The sequence below is a fragment of the Homarus americanus genome, unplaced genomic scaffold, assembly GCF_018991925.1.
Source record: "Homarus americanus isolate GMGI-L3 unplaced genomic scaffold, GMGI_Hamer_2.0 scaffold39155, whole genome shotgun sequence".
In the NCBI taxonomy this organism is placed as follows: Eukaryota; Metazoa; Arthropoda; class Malacostraca; order Decapoda; family Nephropidae; genus Homarus; species Homarus americanus.
The window spans coordinates 3,341,302-3,362,221 of NW_024737042.1; the positions used below are offsets into that span (position 1 = coordinate 3,341,302).

At 37.0% G+C, this 20,920-nt stretch overlaps 1 protein-coding gene across 4 annotated transcripts in view; it reads left to right on the forward strand.

Annotated features, from left to right (window-relative positions):
* LOC121872590 (protein Aster-B-like) overlaps window positions 1–20,920 on the forward strand; it is a 175,322-nt gene that overhangs the window by 80,679 nt on the left and 73,723 nt on the right. For 3 of the 4 annotated variants that reach the window (XM_042375426.1, XM_042375428.1, XM_042375427.1), the window contains exons 2-7: window positions 1,586–2,125; window positions 8,513–8,690; window positions 9,841–10,084; window positions 12,464–12,567; window positions 15,095–15,271; window positions 20,324–20,527. In XM_042375426.1, coding sequence (XP_042231360.1) covers window positions 1,586–2,125; window positions 8,513–8,690; window positions 9,841–10,084; window positions 12,464–12,567; window positions 15,095–15,271; window positions 20,324–20,527 — 1,447 coding nt within the window. Of the gene's footprint in view, window positions 1–1,585; window positions 2,126–8,512; window positions 8,691–9,840; window positions 10,085–12,463; window positions 12,568–15,094; window positions 15,272–20,323; window positions 20,528–20,920 lie in introns of those variants that run through there. The other variant, XM_042375429.1, reaches the window with a different exon arrangement.

Sequence of the window (20,920 nt, forward strand, 5' to 3'; positions counted from 1 at the left end):
CGGAAGGCGATAGTGAATTTTATGTATCCTCAATATTCAACCATTGCTTGGATGCCTTGTTGCCTGGGTGGTGATCAGTGAGATGGGTGTAGTTTTAGTAATGATCATAGCTGGGTACCGGGTGTCTGAGAAAAGACTAATGACTATCGTACTGTAAATTCTTCAATAATGCGTTGGGCTTTTAAAGCAAAATATTGTATATCCATTATCTACGCCCGAGTTACTTTACGTTATGAACGGTATTTATGACGAGGTGGTGAAACATTTATCTCTCCCTCAGTAAATCTGCCACACCCAAACCAAACTTTTCCTAAATTACATTATGTACTGATGCTTATTCGCCTACTATTTGGGTATACAGTTGGTTTTTTTTATATGTAATTGCTCTTATGTAAACATCGGTGAGTGCGTAAAAGGTCTGAAATATTGAAATTATGAATGTTAGTTATACCTAAAATCATTATATTGTACTGTACTTAAATCATCGAAAGATTAATCACCCTAAAACTATTTGGGTAGTTAATCTAAGTTAATCTTAGTTTAGATAAGCTGAGGTGGAAATTCTTCAGGTGATTCATAATTTTGAAAAAGTCTGAAATCACGAAGTATCGGCAACCCAGAAACACATGAAAATAATAGAGGGTTAAATAAATGTAAAAGTGCTGTAGCAGGAATGTCAAGTAAATAAAGAGCTCATGACGTTATTAAGGACAAATTGAAGCTGAGAAACCTAAGTTAGCAGGAATGTGAGGCTTATTGAACGAAACATATAAGATTGGGGGAGCATGTGAGTAGAAAGTGCAGTATTAAGAACAAAAGATGGCTAATGGTAGTCCTGTGAGTGAAGGATGACCAGAAAAAAGTCAGTTTTGGCTAGGTTAGGTTACGTGACTTTTTTTTATCTAGATTCGATTGAGGTAGACCTAATGAGTGCTGTTGGATACATCGGTAAGTGCATAAGTCAGAAAAAGAGGTTAGTTTAACGGATTTTATATTATTTTTTATTTGTATCTGTATCTTATCACTAGATACTGTAGATAATGGGCCTTATGTAAGTTAGTTTCTCCAGTTTTAGAATACCGGTACAGTAATGACCACACCTTCATTGCTTCTGTGAATTGAGATAACCACCAAAGAACCACAGTTGACTTTAGCTTGAATAAACCACGTTGTGATTATACTAAAGCAGTGCTCAGTGGGTCATTCCTGTTATAGTCATGCATAAATTAATGATGGCTTTTGTGAATTAATTAAATTGCACTCTCATCACACAATCTGTTTTTTTTCTTTCCAATGTATTACAGTATGGGTTCCATGACAAAACCCCAACGGGGTTGTCATTTGTCAACATTAACCTAACCTAACCTAAACATAAAAGTGTTTTATTTTATATATGAGACTGGGGTTTTGTCCATTGGGGTTTTATCCGGTCACCACAGTATGGACAGGACTAATATGATTCGCTGAGTGTTGTCCAATCTGTAGACCTGTTTATTGTACTGTAATTTGTTTGTCCTTATTTTTGTAACCATATTATAGTTCATGTTTATGCTAATACACCTTTAACATATATTTTTTTTTTCAGATGGAAATCTGCTGAAGACATCTTCTTGTCAAGTACTGGTGGAAACATTTTGAATCAATCTATGGAAGCTGATGATGGAGGTGGTGTACGTGAGGTGTCGAGCAACCCCAACCGCTTGGTATCCTCTGTTTCAGCATATCCCCTCCCCAACACCAACACTGTCTCTGCTGGCATTATTAATGCAACCCCTGCTGCTGCTGCTACTGCTTCTGCTGCTTCTACCTTTACCATATCTTCTACATCATCTTCTTCATCTACCTCCACAAACTCGTCTTCTCACTCGAATATTCAGCAACAGCTTCCTTCAGGAATGGTTAACACTAGTTGCCCAAATACTGAATATACCACCTCTGGCTACCTCCATCATGGTTCTGACGCATCTTCTTCGACTTCCCCCAACACAGTCACTTCAACTGGGGATATAAATAATGCCCAGTGTAACTCTATTGGTGGAAATAATCCTCTTGACTTGTCTGGAATACCCCCTATTACGCAAGTCACGCTGCCCACACCAACAGAAAATGGAGAGGGTAGATTCAGGTAATTTATCAGCAAGCATTACCCTGTACTGTATTGTAAAAAATCTTTATATATGTAACTGAGTTTGTGAGGTTGGCTCATTTTGATCAGGTAGTGCACCAGAAGTAGAGAAGTAGGTTCATTGTAGTCCACCAGTTTAATGTACAGTGTCTTGGTTGTACAGGTATCACTAAATTACGAATCCCTAATATTGTTAGAAGGTGTGACAAATGATCCCACTTGTGTGTTTTTACAGTGTGTATCTATTGTGAACCTGCTCATTACATACCCTATCTTCCACAAGACAATAGTCTATAATTAGTAAATTAAAGGTACTGTATTAAGATGCTCATTAACTAATCAATTGACATCTTGATATGAGAATCCTCTACCATGAATACTTTTTACATTTGACTGTTATATGCTGGGTACAAAAATATGAGTACAGTACAGTATATATAATATCAGCTTTTAATGGTGAGTTCCATCACAAATTTCCCGCTAATATAACCACCAATTATCCTATGCAGTAATTATGAAAAGTTCCAATATCCCGTAGATGCCTCAGATATGATTAAATGTACTTTTTTTAAAGTTTCACCCTTCACAAACAGCATTTTGTTTTTACTCACAAAGTACTGTAGCTGCAAGAAACATGGTCCTTGATGAATGGCAAATGGTTTGACTACCATATTCAGTTTTATGACTTAATGGTCATCAGCAGGTGACCTCAGATTCACAGCAGTAAAATACCCTCAAGCCAACTCCTCAGTTGCCTGAGAGTTTAACTTGAAGAGAAAATATATTCTATCCGTGCAGATAAAGGTTTCCCTGCACACACTTGACATTCATATATTTTGAGCCCAGTTGTAAAAGTAAGTTAATGCAATAGCTTTAAAACAGAAGCTAAGAATCTTGAAAACATTCTCTGTGGAAAGTCTGGGAGATAATATTTCAGTTTGTCTTATTTCATTCTTGTTCTGACACAGTCAAGCATATTATGGGAATATTAGATGTTCTTTAGAAGCAATTTTTTTTTATGAAAATTGTAATAAATTTCTATCAGAATGGTCACCAAATCCAATTTTTTTTATGAATAATGTCAGTGATCAGTAGCATTGTAAGTCAAACCTTTGTTAAAAGAAATTCTATTAAAAGCAATGCTGTACCTTTTTAATGTTCACTGGCGTTGTCTTTAGGTGTGAGCAACAGAGTAGAGTAAATAAGTCTTTACAACTATAATGGCCGTACAATGAGATCTCCTTTAGCCAGAACAATTATTGGTACAGAGCACTTCTGGGAAGGAGAGATTTCCGGGTAACGAGAAGACTCTCTCAAAGCCAGAAAAAAAATCCCTCATCCTCAGTAAAAAATTTTCTCAGAAGTTACAGAAATTGCTCATTACATTATCTCTCAAAGCCGGAAAAATCCCCCATCCCCAGAATTTTCCGGGTAACAAAAATTTTCTCGTAAGTTCCATACCTAGAATTTGGGAACAATTTTCCAAGAAAATTTCAATTCCAGCTATTGGAGAGTTCCGGTTAAGAGGGATTCCGGCTAACGAAGATATTACAGTACCGGTACTGTATTAATCTCTTTACTTGGCAGACAGAGAATGAAACCCCCAAAACTGTAGTACTGCACTGTACAGGCAGTCCCAGTTTATGAACTAAAATTTTTCCTAAAAGTGTTGGTTAACTGAATCAATAAACCCTATTGAAACAATAATATAAATGATTGCCCACTACAGTAGTAGTGTTCAGTAATTGGGCCTCAGACACAAGTGAAAACCACACTTTTTAAATAAAAACATTATAAACACAGTTATGAAAACATAAATAAATAAATTGATACAGTAGTATGAATAATAATAATAATACTGTACCACAACATTGCACTGCTCAATCAAAGCAGATGCATTATGGGAGGACGCTTGTGTGTTGAAGTGGTGTGTAGTATACAGTACTCCTGGCACACAATGTTCATTTTCCAGCATTCAAGTATCCAAATTCCTGCCTTTTGCCAATTGATTGTGATGTTTTTTAAAAGCTTTGTTTGTATGAGCGAAACAAACATTAAAAGATTAAAACATGATCCTAAGGTGTAATGTTCATATGCAGTACTGTACAGTACTATATGCAAACTTGATCATGGAAGATACAATGAGAAAATGAGAAGTGCCAGGCTATTATCTTTATCCATACTGGCCATTAAACCATTTTTAAGTACTGTACTGGTAATATTAAACAGTAAAGGAAACCCATTAATCTTAAATTTTTCCCCCTAAAGCTTCAAATGATTTCACTCAACAGCATGACCAAACCACATGAATGGAATGGTTGTGCCTCTTACTACTGTACAGTAGTAAGGATACAGTACAGTATATTAAATCAATTACCCTGATTTGTCTGGGTGGGGAGGGTACTATCAGTAAAACATATATCATTAACTCCTTCTACTGATGTGGTTCTCACTGCTTAATTATTTCTTCCTTCGGGTCATAAAATGAGATTTCACATTTCAACCCTTTATTGGTGAAAATTTGTCAGAGCTGCACATGAAAATTATCAGAATTACACAAGAGAATGATCAGAGGGAACATGGTGAGCGCAGCGAGCTGTAGGTGTTTTTTATTTGGGGGGGGGGGTGCTGCTGCTGTAAGCTCCCCAGAAAAAATTTGAAATCTGACTGGTACCATGGGCATTTTGAAGCCATGCAGACTTGAAATGGGAGATATTCTGAAGTCAATAGTAAATACTTTTTACTATACAAAATTGCCTGAGTACAATATTTCATTAAAGAAAAAGTATTGGAATTTTCTGGTGAAAAAAGGGGCGGGGGGTGTGTGTGTGTCTGCGGATCCCCCCTCCCCCCGACCTTGCCAGCTGAAAATGAATGACTACGAAACCCATTTTACTGCTGCAGAAAATAATAATATTGTAGATAGAAAATAGAATTAAGGAAACTAATTAATAATTATCGATATTCTGGTTAGATGGAAGGCGAAAGATACCATGGGCATTCCTTACTTTGAGAATGGATTGGGTATTTATTAGATAAAGGAGAGAAGTGAGGGAAGAGGAGTTGCAGAAGAGGTTTGGCTGTGTCACTGCCTGAAGGAGTTTGTGCATGGATTGCTTTTATGGAATGTAAGGACTAGGACAAATTCCACCCATATCTTTGCTTTATTAAGTATTGATGTACAGTATAATTTTTTCCACTGTATTTAATTCATTCTTTCATACAGTATTTAAAAAATATACTGCAATGAAAATTCTGCACAGCATTTTTTATTTTTTTTATACGGTATTATCATCATTATTGTTTTAGTATTTGAAAGTAAAGCCAATATTTATTTTCTATTATTTCATATATTGTGAAATATTATCTGCTTTGCTTTATATTGGAACCAAATATGAATTTATGCCTTTCATTTCCCTGAGTACTTAAAAAATCAGGATTTAATGATAAATATTTTAGCATCATTCCACAGCATATTCCCTTCCAGGTCGCTACTTTTTCTTATGTTACGCATTTATCTACTTTGTAGTACTGTACTGGTAATTAGTCTTTTATGCTACATATTATATTATACTGTATAAATTTTTCTATACTGTACAGTAGTTTGTTACTTTATCCTACATTCATAAGGTGGTGGTGGTGCATGCAAGATACATCCTCAAGCATTTGGTGTGCCAGCCAGCAGTGTTCACATATAAGACTTCAAAAATATTCCCTGTAGGTACATGCTAATAGTTTAGTAATGTGATTTTGGTTAAAAAAAGGAAAAAAAAAACTCAGTCTTACATGTTACTGGAAGTTAGTGACACCTGCTTCACTAATATGATAGCTGTCACATCACTCATGGAAGGATTCAGGGTAAAACAATTTTTGAAGAATTTTTTTGCATTTGTAGTGACCTTGAATTTTCATTTGACTGATGTTGACCAAAATATATTAATATCTAGATGTAAACATAAGACTGAGGAAACTACTGCGGGCCTAATAGCCCATACTAGGCAGCCCTTCTTGAAAATCCGTATCACATTCGTTATCCTTGAGGATTCTGGTACTATGCCCATTTTTAATGAAATTTTGAACAAGTTTGCTAAGGCATACTAAGTTCTTCCTTACATTCCTTTAATACTATGGCAAAAATCTCATTGGGACTTGGCGAATAAGGACATAGCAACTTATTAGGCTTTAGTTTATTTGCTTGCTAACATTGTTACAGGTTATTACTAACTTGTTTAATCTATTTTATTCACTATCTCTGTAGAGTGTAGGTACCTCAGGTATCATGTTTAAGTTTGCGGCTGCAAAAACCGATAAAAAATATCTGTTCAGAATATTCCGGGTAGCTCATTTCCCCCTTCGTTATCAGTTAGCTCGCCTGTATGTGACTGTATTGGTTCAATCTTGTCATGTGTTGTAGTTTGGTACATTTGGAAGAAACCTTTAGGGTTTGTCTTCACCTCTCTTGCTTCATAATTTTTTTTTTCTTTTTTACCCTTCTGGTTAATTCATGAAAATAATTTTGGAGATAAACATCCCCTTGTTTGATCATTTTATATATCGTACTGTATAGTCTTTTTCTATCAAATGATGTTCATTAAATACTGAAATTATTCATCCATTTGGGGTCATTGATACTTGAGTTTACTATACAGTATACTCTGCCTTTGTGCATTAAGTAACCCATTATTTAATTTATTATGGTACTTGGCAACATCATATCTTATGGTTAGGTCACCTGGTAAGATTGAATCACACTCTGCAGTCACATTATGTGAGGTCATCATGGTCACTGGTAAGGTAGGGTCACCCTCTGTAGTCACATTATGTAAGGTAATGTTATTTACACTCTTGTGAGGTCATGTAATTCACACCCAAACATAACACTCCTTCCCTCAGCTGTCTTTTCAACCTGTCAAAGTCTGCCCTTCAGAAATATGGGATTTTAATGGTATTTTCCTTGCGACTGACATTAAGTCCTATTTTGATATTCTCTTCCTTGTTATCGTTGTTAGCTAGTTTGCTCCCTGCGTCAACATTCCTAATGAGGTTTTCTCTATTTGACAGAAAAAAAATTAGTTTATTATTCCTCTGTCTCGATGCCCTTCATATTCCATCCCAAATAAGTTGCCCCTCAACCCTACCCAGATTTGGAGGTCTATATATTACTCCTATGATTAAATTTTTCCTTACCATCAGTTAATTCTCTCCATACAGTTTCTGTATCCAATTTCAAATTATCCCTGACATAGATTGCTACCCCATCTCCTTTTCTGATATTCTTGTCAGTGTGAAATAATTTATATCCTTTAATTTGATATTTGACAGGTAACTCATGCTTGTCAAAGTTAATCCATGTCTCAGTGAAGGCTATTACCAGTACGTATATCGATATTTTCGGTACACACCAAGGCTCTGAATTCTTCCATTTTATTTGTCATAGTTCTACTGTTTGCGTAGTGTACATTTAATCTAGTCGTGATCTGAGTCTTCTCCTTGATGCATTTTGGGTTTAACTCCCTGACTGATATCGCTTTGTCATCATTCCTAGCACAATTTCTGCGTAACCTTCCAACATGTATCCCCATGCCTACTGCAGTCTTCTTGTCTCCCGTGCGTTCATATTCCCTTGGCATTTTAAAGACTTCAACATGGCTGTGTTTTTATTACCAGACATAATATTGTCCATCCTGTCGTCTATTAAGTCACCCACCTTAGCTCCTGGCAAACACACACTCATCCTCCTATTCCTGCCCTTATTACAAAAGGCATGATCCAAGTACCTTACCTTCTATGTCCACCTTATCCTTAACCCTCTTACCATCCATTTTGTCCTCCAGAGAACCAAAAGAGGATGGACACTTAACTGCTATATTGGCCTTCTTCACAACCAACCTAGTCGCCCCTCTCTTCACTATTGGTCGGTGGTGTCATCTTTCACAGACTCCCAGTCTCACATCTTCCGCTTTCAGTCTTCCAATCATTTCCTTCAGCACTCACATTTTTGTCCCTAACATATACCTGTGCATGCTCAGTCTTCAGAGAGGCTGTTCCCAGCTACCATTAGACATAGTAAACTGTCTGGTTAATCCCCGGGAGCTAATTTGTTATCACCTTTTCTCGAGCTAGGTCAGCTGACTTCATAGTTGTAGATAACGTAGCAGTAAATATCAAACAAATGCAAAAACTAACCCACCCAGAAACTAGTGAAATTAGAAATTCTCAAAGGTGTTGAACGAAAAAAAAAAATATTTTGGGATTGCTGATGATGTGTTGCCGGTTTGTATCTGGAATGTTTAAAGGTTGTGTGCACCACCCAGCTGTGAATGTAGAAAAATGTTTACATGGTACAGGTAGATGGATGAGGAGTTAATTTTTTGTTAAATTTTTCAGCAAAAGTCCAACGCCCAGTCCAAAGCCTAGTCCAACATTAATGATCCGTCAGACCTCATGTGATAGCAGTGATGACCGAGCAAATAAAAATGACACTTGCAGCTTTATATCGAGAGAAGGCAGCATGGAACGATCCTTTACTGAGGCGTCAGCTGAGCACCAACCAATTGAAAAGCTGGTAAGTGGTTCTTGTATGTTTTGTACCAGGCTGACAAAAGTTCAATTTTTTACGAGTTCTTGTAGAGGTTCAGCATTATTTTTTATCGGACACACATACACTTTAGAATGTCAGTCACCCCATCCTATCATCCTAAAATGTCCTTCATCTCATCTAACTATCCTAAAATGTCCGTCACCCTATACCAGGGGTCACCAAATTATGGCCCGCGACGTCAGTTCATCAGGCCAGCCGACGGTACTTGAATTTGCTTGATAAAACGTATGGAACATGAGACGTTGTGATACAATTTAAATTTAAATATTATGTTTAGAATACTAGGAGATCTTCACGCGTGCGGAGACCTCATGACTGCTATGTGCCTTAAATTTACTATTTTAAATTTTAAATTATTGTATCTAGATTTTCTTGTTTATTGTAATGTTTGCTTATTTCGCGCCATCCCAAGTCCTTCCCCGGCTCGTGCAAGTATTGAACAGAATGATTATGCGGCCCGCACTCGTCATTCTTTCATTTATCCGGCCCACTGTGAAAAAAGTTTGGTGACCCCTGCCCTATACTATCATTATAACATGTTCTTCACCCCATCCTATCATCCTGGAATGTCCTTCACCCCCATCCTACCAAATCCTTCTTGGTCTTCTCTTCCTCTGATCATCCACATCAACATTTTACTAACATTTTAACCTATCTTTCTCTTTTCATTCTTTCAATATTCTCTTAAGTTAGTATGAGGAAATGATAATGAATCATTGCTCAGTTGACTATCAAACTACAGTACTAAGAACAGTGTCAGCTACTAGTAATTATTTGTGTGTGTTGGGTTTGTTGTTATTTTATCTATTAAGTTATTGTTATCACGTGAAGATAAAGTTCTGGTGGTGAAATTGGGTTTATATACAGTAAAAGAAAAGAATACAGTTGTTCATTAATTGTTTAAGTTCAGTAAAATAATAAAAGATAGTTTGGGTATTGCGCTAACTTTTTTTTTGGGGGAGGGGGGGATGGTAAAGTACAGTACTGTATTACATTGTCTGTCTGTCTCTTATTAGTGAAGAGAATTAGAATGGCATTGAAAGCATGAAATTATAATTTTTATTTATGATTTTTTTATCCTCTTTCATTAAATTGTTTCTGTTTTCTTCTTTAGCTCGATTCAACCAGTAGATCATCTGAGTCAAGTCGTTCGGTGGAAGCTCCTCGCACACCAGAAATTGGCACCAACTTCAATGGTGTTCTGATTAAGGAGAGAAAAGAGTCAAGAGATTCAAAATCAGGTGATAAAAAAAGCAATAAAGCTTGGTACAAAATGTTGAACCCTACATATAAAAGTAGATCCGAAGATCTGAAGAGACTATTCAAGGATTTACCCTCCGATGAACGACTTATTGTTGGTAAGTATGTCTTATATTTATGCTGTAAATTACTAGAATTAATTATATTTATGTACTTTCCACTTACTGTCAGGGCCACACTTCCTGTTATAGATTGATTAGTGTGATTTGATAAGCCAGAATTAATACTCACTCACCAACCTTCACTCTAATTGTCCAGTTAAGGTTTATAACCCTTCTCGTACCTGCACATGATGGTGAGGATTTATTGCGTTATAGTACAGTATCATTTTCTCATTCCAGCATTTGTCCAGTTTGAAACTTTTACCAATTTTATTTGTGGTAGTGTTTGGTTGTTGCTGACAGTTGGGTACAGTAGTATGTTCTGGCTGTTTTCTTGACTTGTTGTTCTCATTTGCTTGTCCTTTTTGCTGATGTTATGATATTTTACTGCACTTCAACAACAGAAGGACTGTAACCCTTTGAGGAAAATGGTTTAAGATATAACTCTTTGATAATGGTGGTTTAAATTATAACCCTTTGAGGATGATGGTTTAAGTTATACCCTTGAGGACACTGGTTTAATTTATAACTCCTTGATAATGGTAGTTTAAGTTATAACCCTTTGGGGTGATGATTTAAGATATAAATCTGCAGATGATGGTTTAACCCGATAACTGCAGTAGAGTGATTCACCGATCAACCCCCCAGTGCTCAAACAAACTCGTACTGTATATCGATTTCCCCTGAATATCATTTTAATTCTTGTGGATTAAAAGATAGTATGTAGAAGAATGTGGAAACCAAATATATACACACACACGAGTCCATTACAGGTGCTCCTCTACTTATGAACGAGTTACTTTACTGAGGCTTGTTTGTAAGTCCAACTTTACTCTTGTAGATACCAAACATATTGTAAAAAATGAAAAGATTATGGCTATTTAGTACAGCTATACCCTTTAATACAGCCTTAAAACCTGGCTCACTCTTCTCCTCTTAGGTAATGTTTGTTCTATCTGGAATTTTCTTCAAAATAATCCGGTCTCATCCACATTAAACACCTGTTCTGGCAGGTAACCCCCCTCAGTGATGATGTTTGTATCTCTGAAAGTTTGTAAGTTGAACGTTCTTAAGTAGAGGAGCACCTGTACTTACCTGAGTTTGGCCGTGGTGAATTTGTGAAGTCAGTGGGTTTGGGGCTGGCAGGAGGTTGCACCATGTGAGGGTGGGGGATGGAGACACGGCAACCACTGATATGGAATCATGACCAGCGATTAGGAAGAAGTACTTATTTACCATATTTCCTTATTTTCTGGAAAAGTGCTTTATTTTATTCACTTGGGGATTATTTTCAAATGCGGAATGAACGAGAAAATCACACATATTGTTTCTTCGTTCTTTATGCTATTTACAACATACCACAGAGTACTCAATAGATTATAAAAACTGTAATGATCTGTATTCCACGTCTGTCTATTGCACAAGAGTAACCGCATCACATCAGTTTGCCAAAGTACAGGTTATTCATATTTGGTTGTGTTTGTAAATTTAGGTTAAGATGTAGTATTTATGAATGACTTAGAACAAATTTTATTACTTAATTTCAAGTAAATCTTGCTGCATAATAACTTAGAGGAAACTTTACTGCTAAGGAATTTCAAATAAATTTTACTAGTTTATTCTGTAACTTATTCCAAATTTTACTGCTTAACATCTGAAAGCAAATTTCATCACCTTGTACCCCTGAAAATGATGTTAGAATGTTGCAAAAACACTACAAACAAGTGATTTTGCCTTCGGGTATACTTCAAAGAAACAGTAATGCTATATGACTTGTTTGCACGACTGTCCTACATGACGATGGCATCAAGAAAGTGTATGAAGTTGAGAAAATTAGCAGAGACTCATTTATTTGACAGTTTAGTGATGGTAGTGAATAATTACAAAGCATCTCGGGATGTTTTAACATTTTTGTGAGACTAGAAGCATTAGGTCTGCCCCTCTTCACTGAGAGTAGCATAAACTTGGTAGATAGATAGACGTACACTGACAGATAGATAGGTTTTTTAATATGGGTACCAAGATAAATTGGTAGATAGGGAAGTAGGTGGAAAAACTTTTAGTAATTCATTCATGCCTTTAAAGTTGTTGAAATTTAAGCTCCTTGACAACAGTTAGCGGAGTTGTGGCGAGGTACAAACATCAGTGTTAGCATTGCTATTTGTGATGGTTGTTGTTGTAGGCCTCCTGAAATTTTGTAGTAGAAATGATTTTCCCAATTTTGGTACAGGCAATGTTTGTTTTCTAGGTTAAGAAGAAATTTAAAGCTATAACCAAAAAAACTATTGTTAGCAGATAATAGAGTAATTTGAACTTTAGTATTACATACAATTAGTTTAGGTAATAACAAAGTTACCTGTTTTTCTTCTTTTTCAGATTACTCTTGTGCATTACAAAAGGACATACTGGTTCATGGTCGTCTGTACGTCACTCCAAACTACTTCTGTTTCTACTCCAAAATATTTGGATGGGAAACTTTTGTAAGTACTGTAGTCTATACCAGTTGTAGTACATTTGTCTTAATTAAAAATTTACATAGAAAGGTTTTCATGTTAATTTTATTAAAATCTTAAATTCAGAAGTGGAGGGTAAAAGAAAGGGAGGACCAAAAAGCATATGATTGGATGGGGTGCTGGCTTTACTGTACAGGAAGTAAATGGACAGCATGCAGTGGTGTTGATGCATGACTGAAAATATTTGCATCGAGTGATTTTGGGGGGAATATTCCTGTTGTTCAGGTGTGATGGTGAATTGTAGAGTAAATTTTATTTCCAACAAAATCTGTGCTTATCTTTTATTTTGCAGCCTTTCCTTCCATTCAACTGGGCCGTTTTTTCTCATTGTAGAAGGAAAGGAAGAGAATGAAGACTTGTCTTTAGCTGACAGATCTCCATGATTGGTATATATGACAACAAAGAGCTGTAACTCACACTAGCTTGTTGGATAAAGGTTATCTTCGGATATGTTCAGCTAACACACTTAAGTGTGGAAAGTGGTCATAAAAATGTTGCTGCTAATACCAATCAGCCCTATACTGTACATGTCATATAATGCTTCACGATTTTGTTGAAAATTTTTGTACAAATTGATTCTACAAACTTAAGATTGTAGACACTCAGATAGACAGACAAACTGAATGCTATATCTCCCTCCTTTGTCACGAAATGGCTCCTCAGAATGATTGGGTAAAATGTTTGGTGTTGTTTTGATTGAGTGAAAAACAGTTATGTCACAGGTAAAAATGGGAAATTAGGTTTACTATACATCAATGGGAGTGAAAAAATATTTTGTACAGGATTCATAAGATAAAATGAAATAATTTGAACTTCAGAAAGGTTTAACTTTTTTGTGACTGTTAAATAAAAACATTATAGTTCTTGTTTTTGTGAGAAAATTGTGTCATAAATGAGAGGTGTGAACTAAACTTTGAGTGTTTAGGCTCTGAATACCACCACAACAATTCACTGACATACGGGAGGTGTGTGTGTGTGGTTGTGTATGCATTATAATGTTTTATTAGCAGAATCACTTTGTTGTATTGTACTGTATACCTTAATTAGTTTAATGAATAGATAAGTTATTTACATCCAGGTGTTTGTGATACTTTGAGCACACGTTTCTTCCCCCTTACAGTGAAAAGTGTACATACTGTACAGTCACTTTCTCTCAACGTGAAACCAACCTTACAAAATACTGTACGTGTAATCTATTTTACAAAGGATTTTAATATTCTAAATTTGAAATTTATGAATGTAGAATATTTACTTTTATTTAATTTACTACATATTATTTGAAATTGAACAATTAGACAATTGTATCAGTGATTGTGTGTGTGGTGGTGTCTTAACATGAATTTGAAGAGAGTAAGTTTTATGGTGATGTAGGAGAATGGTGACACATTGAAGGCTTGTGTGGTAATTTTTTTATGCACACAAATAATTTACGTACTTTGATACCTTTTCTCGGAAGAGTTCAACCAGTTTTTAACCCTTAAGCCCTGGGTTAGGGTACTGCTGGCACCCGCTGGGTTAAATCGAGAACAAAAATCAACTTAAAAAAAATAAATAAAAAAATGGCGGGAAAATACGCGGACGTTCTGGAACGTCACCCGGAGCACGCTAGTCGGACGTTCAGGAACGTCACCCGGGGCCTAAGGGCACTCAGGTGGGTGAGAGGCCTGGCTGACGTGGTGTTGCCAGTCATTACACCCTAACTGCTGCAACCACTCAAAGCTGAGGCATGTGCCAAGCGAGAAGGGGGGGGGGGGTGGAGGCTTGGAAGCGGGACGCCTGCGTGCCACACCTCACCTCGCCCGACCCGCCCCCCTCTCTCCCAGGACAAAGGCAAGACCATGTGGAACAATTAGGTGAATTGTGCCATGCCTGGAGGGCGGGGCGGTACTACTCTGGTTTATTACCTGCTTTACTTGAACACATAATTCATTTTATGGAAGCTTCTTGGTCCTAAACTTTTCACATGACATATACTTCATTGTACAGTAATAATTGTAAGTGTTATTTATCAGCCCCTAGAATTCAAAAAATTGAGATTCAGTCAAATATATTTCAAAATTGTGGCCACTGACAAACAAAGTAACAATGGATTTGTTTATCATGAGCCTGATATAGTTAATATTTAACTTTTTTAATTTTCACTTTAAAGTATCTGTGTTATCAATGTGTTTCATGTGGTAAATTTTACTTCTGAGGCTTTAGATAGCATTATACATCAACATTTAATTGCAGAATATAAAGACAAGAAGTTTAATAATAAAGGTTATGCTCTAGAATAATTCAAAGCACCTCATTCTTCTAGCCACATCAGCTTCATTAATAAAATCTGCTCTAATACGTGGTTGCAAAATTCATGTAACCAGAGTACAGACAATACAAGTAATGTATATAAACTGTATACCTAGACAGTGAAGGTATACAAATAATGTACATTTGCACTGCAGGCATATAAACATTGGCAAACATTAATTGTGTATTTTCTCCTCCTCAACAGGTCTCAATCAAAAGTAAGGAAATAGTAGCCATGACGAAGGAGAAGACTGCTTTAGTAATTCCAAATGCTATTGAGATTCGAACAGAGAGAGAGAAACATTTCTTCACCTCTTTTGCTTCCAGAGATAAAACTTACCTAATGTTGTTTAGGATTTGGCAGAATGCACTAATGGACCAGGTACGTTCATGGGAAAATTGTTTATACAATTTATTTATTAAAAAAAACAACTTTTAAACCTGAAAATTTGCCCAACCCCTTCTCATGCTTATTTCACCTGAAGATTAACCATCTTAACACTAGCCTAACATAACCCCTTTTCTCCCAGGTACCATTAGGGCAGTTAATCTTCAAGTGAAATAGGCTGGGACGGTTAACCACTTGTGTCCTGTATGGGGTTTCTGTGCTGAATAAAATTGTCTGGCATTAACAAAATAAAATATTAAAAGTGGTGTCCCTGTAGTCAGTGTAGTGCAATAATCTGGGATGGTTAAACTTAAAGTGCAGTAAGCTGGTGTAGTTAAACTTAAAGTGCAGTAAGCTGGAGTAGTTAATCTTCAACTAAAATAAGGTTGAGTAGTTAATATTCAGGTGATCTTTCTTTTCTTCAGAATTTCATAATGCTATTTTGGGAATTTTATTGTTGATATTAACCTTTACATAGCAGCAGGCTGAAGACCTAACACCTACTTCCTGTACCTCTTGTGTATATTAAATAATTTTAACAATAGCTATCATTATATTAGCACCAAATAGCCTTTGCACTGCACAGGACACACACACACACACACACACACACACACACACACACACACAGTCACACACTCACACACTCATATAAGAGATCACCAAAGTCACATGTAAATTCAATACGTACAGCTAAAACACACAATCACTATCTCTGAACAACAATAGCATACTGTAGACTCTAGTACTGTATATTCATTTGTACAGTATCACAATAAACTGTTCTTGCCCAGGTGAGCCCCAGCAACACCTTCCTCTACCATCCCAAAATTCCAAAAAAAAGCCTTCAGAAAAATAACAGGTTTTACCCAAAGCCATGTACATAAGCCACCTACATTCTGAATCAAGAATTCTTTGATATGAGGGACAAACAGTTGATCACCTTGGTTCAATATTCCACCCCACCCCAAAGACTAAAACTGCACCACAACAAAACAGTATTCTCACTTCCTGACTACCAATAGTATCCCAACCTGCATCTCCTATCACAGGTATTCACTAACACATACTATACACAATAACTTATCAACCCTCCTCCCCCTACATCCAAAGTCTCGATAGATCACCGGAGAGAATAAATTTCCACCAGACATCCACATCTCGACACCATTTTTCATATAGAAATAATAGTACAGTACATCTCACTCGACTGTGTTATGGTCACCTGCCTTCCCAAAACCCATACCATCACAAAAACAACTCGTCCAAAATCTGCTCTACCCACACAGCAGTGGTGCTTCCCACACTATGACTTATTTATTCACCCACTTTACACTTCCTGAACCTTCAACATAGCTACCATAAAAGATCTCTGGGAGTAACTGGCAGTTGTTTGCTTTGTGTCCTTGAGAAGCAGAGGGCAGTTGCACTGTTAGTCAGCCCCAGTTGTGCTAGAATGGGATGAATGTGATGGAGCTTTTTATTGTGATTGGCAGAGAGATTGTGTAATATAATTCTTTGGTGCTCTTCCATATGGCAACTGTCTGCTTTGTTGTATGAATCAGATAAAAAATGCAATTTTCATTTCTGAGTGGGGAAAGAATGAGAGTTTGATTCTAATTGTAATTATTTTTAATGTAACTTATACTTTCATTTATTGTTCAAATGAGTTGAGTTCATCAAGATCTCTTTCCCCTATGTAATATATGGTGGGCTGGCAGACTCCCTCCCATCCTCCTCCCTCCCTACCTCCATCTCTTACCCCTCTCTCTTATACCTCCCTCCCTTACACCTCCTTCACTCTCTCTCTTATACCTCCCTCCCTAACACCTCCTTCACTCTCTCTCTTGTACCTCCCTCCCTTACACCTCCTTCACTCTCTCACCTCTCTCTCTTATACCTCCCTCCCTTTCACCTCCTTCACTCCCTCACCTCTCTCTCTTTATACCTCCCTCCCTTACACCTCCTTCACTCTCTCACCTCTCTCTTGTATCTCCCTCCCTTACACCTCCTTCCCTCCCTCACTTCTCTTTCTCTCTCTTTCTCCTATAACTCACAGATAATCTCACTCAGTGGTCATCTTCTAGCCCCATAAACATGAGTTGCCATATGCCATTAACCCAAATAATGTGTGTATTATTTTGATTGTCGGTATTCATTATGTCAATTGTGTGTAATGTCTATACTGTACTGTATTTATATGGCTGTTATTGATCTCATAATTTTGTTTGGAGTGGATTAAGGGTGAGAAAGTGAGAAATAGTTAGAGTGGTTCAGTTGGTGGTGTTTGAAGAGAGAGAGAAGAAAGAGAGAGAGAGAGATCTAAAAAAAAAATAAAAAAGCTCCACATATGTTTCCTAACTTAATCATATCACAAAGCAGTGTTTGGAGTGAAGCCTTTGTCTCCACCTTGGCTTACAATTCCGTACTGTAATGTAGTACTTCACATCAATTCACAGTACACATATTGTATTTGTTGAGGACTCCTGTATACTGTACACCAAATTCTATCTTCAGTGGTATGGACCACCCACATGCCCACTATGCCCCAGCCACCCACATGCCCATGGTCTCCTGTGTGTATGTGTACTTACATTACAGTTCAAGCTGGCCAACCAATTCCAGTGTTAAAGGACTGTAGGCCTTACTGAAACAGACCCCATACTGTGTGCCTGAGTCGTAGGTGCCCCTTCACAAGACAATAAAATTACTTAGGACTTGGAGAAAACATTTGTGATTGTGATAACTGATTACCGGTAGAATTTTTTGAAAAACTTGAGATCAATTTGGTCTGGGTGTGTGTTGGGTGAGGAACTTAACTGAAATTGTGGATGTGTTTGTAGGTGGTGTTGGAGACAAGGCAACAGAAGTTATATGTAGGTATTAATCTCTGTGTCTTACCAAGAATATATGTGTCTGCCTCCATGGGAAATACCTATTATAGAAATATAAGATACTGTCCCTTTTATATTTCCATATCTTATATACTGTAATAACCATTAACCTGTGTTCCCTGAGTCCCTGATGGATGAAGTGATACTTTACTGAATATTGCTTCCTAAATTTTCACACAGACAGAACTAGAGTGAGATTATTGATATTAAAAATTTAATATAAAGTACAGTAAGCCCTCCTCCAATGCGGGGGTTAGGATCCTCGAAAACGGCGTGTTAGGGGAATCCGTGTTCGAGGAACTTAATATTTAATGAGAATAATAACAATTGGGGTAAGCCGCTGCATAAATTCTCATCAGCTGACTCACAGGCACGTGGCTGCCACCATGGTACACTGGCTTTGTGTATGTCGTGATGTCAGATCAAGAGGGAATGCAGCCACACAGTTACATGTAGCCATAACCCAACACCTCAGCACATTCACTTTCCACACTTACACACCCATGCTCTTCATTTTTCTTATTTTATAGCTTTATATTATATTTTCTTTATTCCTAAGCCACATTAAAGTACAGCTCCTCCACGACTTACGACGGGGCTAGGAACCCAAATCCAGGTCGTAGTAAAAAATAATTAAATAATACATGGAAAATCTAAAATGGGTGTCTCTTTTTTCTTCTCAAGACCACAAAACTCTCACTTTTAAGCTTGCCAGCCATTTTAAAGTGAATTACAAACAAAAATTTTGTCAGTACACAGTGCAATCACTGACGTTGAGACCCGAAAATATATAATTTGACAAAATTTTGGTACGACTGAGGCAGGTCGTAAGTGCGGTTGGTCGTAAGTCGAGTAGGTCTTAAGTCGGGGAGGAGCTGTATTGTCAAGATTTTTCCCCAACTTTTATAGTTTTATTACAAATAACAATATACAAAGCTGGTGAGTTGGCCACGTAGTTATTAGCCCAGGCCTTCGCGATAACACCTCCACACATTTTCACTTTCCACACAAACACACCCATGCTCTTTATTTTTTGAGTTTTATATTATATTTTCTTTATTTATAAACCACATGAGAGTATCATAATGATTTTTCCATAACTTTTATGGTTTCATTACAAGTTAACAACATATGAGGTGGGCAGGCTACTGCTGCTGCACCTATGCCACTTTGTAATAACTTATTAAAAATTAAAATTTTCTCTTCTAATGTCATCACTTTATGGCATTTCTTTACTCTACCATCACTTGGGCATAATGTACGTTTAGGAGCCATACTGTTTAAGGGTTTGTTTCCCCCAAAACACAGTAAAAGGAGCAAAAAGTATATCAACATGGTCAGCACTACTCTTTGCCTGACTACTGCTTACAGTACATGAGACTGACTCCCTTATTATTCAACAACCCGACTTTTAAACTAAACGAGTCCTGAGGGACAACGCAGTACAGTACTTAACGGGGTGGTGTGGCAGTAAAATTAACTAATTCCAATATATTATAATTTTTTTATTGAGATTAGTTCATTTTACTGCCACACCACCCCGTTAAGTACTGTACTGCGGTGTCCCTCAGGACTTGTTTAGTTTAAAACTTGGGTTGAAACATGACGACCCTCTTCAAGGGAAGATGTTTAATAATACAGGCGTGAAGGTGCAAGAGAGAACCACTGCATTATTGTGTTAATGAACCGCGTAAATTTGAATTTTCCATGTTCAGCAAATACATTAGACACGTATTTTTGCGTGTATCAGTGAATTTGCATTGTAGGAATACGTGTTGGAGAAGGGCTTACTGTACTGTCATTAAGATTATTACAATGTTGGCAAATAAGTGGTTAGTATTTTTTATTATTATTTTTATAAATACTACATCTCATGCACTTTATCCTGTTGTACTTTGCTGTCTGCAATTTCCGTAGCACTGTGTGCATCCCAACAATGTAGAATTAATAATTTTTGGTTTTACATTTTCTTTGACCATGTAGTTCAGGATATTACTGAAGTTATTTGCAACTTTCCTGAGAAGAACTCTCTGTACATATCAAGTCAGTAACTATGTACTCTGTTTATACAGTATGTTAACACTCCTAAAAGTCAGAATACAGTACAGGTATTGGCTTTTATTTCATCAGTGCTTTTTATCTCTTCCTACAGCAAATGAGTGCAACAGAACTTTGGCAGTGGGTTCATTCCAGCTATGGGGATGAATTGGGTTTGACAAGTGACGATGACGACTACGTAGCTCCCTCAACTGAAGATGACACTAAAACCAGCATTAACCATGGGCATAACGATCGTACTTGTGACTCCTCCAGCCTTAACACAAGCCTCAAGTTGTACAGTGGAGACTCGCTTGAGGTGAGTACAAATGATTGGTTTTTGTGCATGATACAACCTATAGATATTGTGTGGGTGTTGGCCTCTGTGTACAGTACAGTACAGTACTCTATTGTTGGTACAGGAAACCCTTGCCTTTTGCGGGGGTTAGGTTCCAAGGAATGGCGTGAATTGGCAAAACCGCAAATAGCAACTTATACAGTCCTACCATAGTGCACTACTTTATACCTATACAATACTGTACTGTGTGTGAGAAACTTAAGTCACCAATACTACTTACCTTCGTATGTGGAAATTTGAAACTTGATGAAGTGTACTGTACAGTAGGATGAAATCTGGTTACTAAAGCTCAGGGAGATCATCAAGGTCACTGTTGGAAGAGGGTGATGCAGTGGTTGTTGGTGTAGAGGTGGG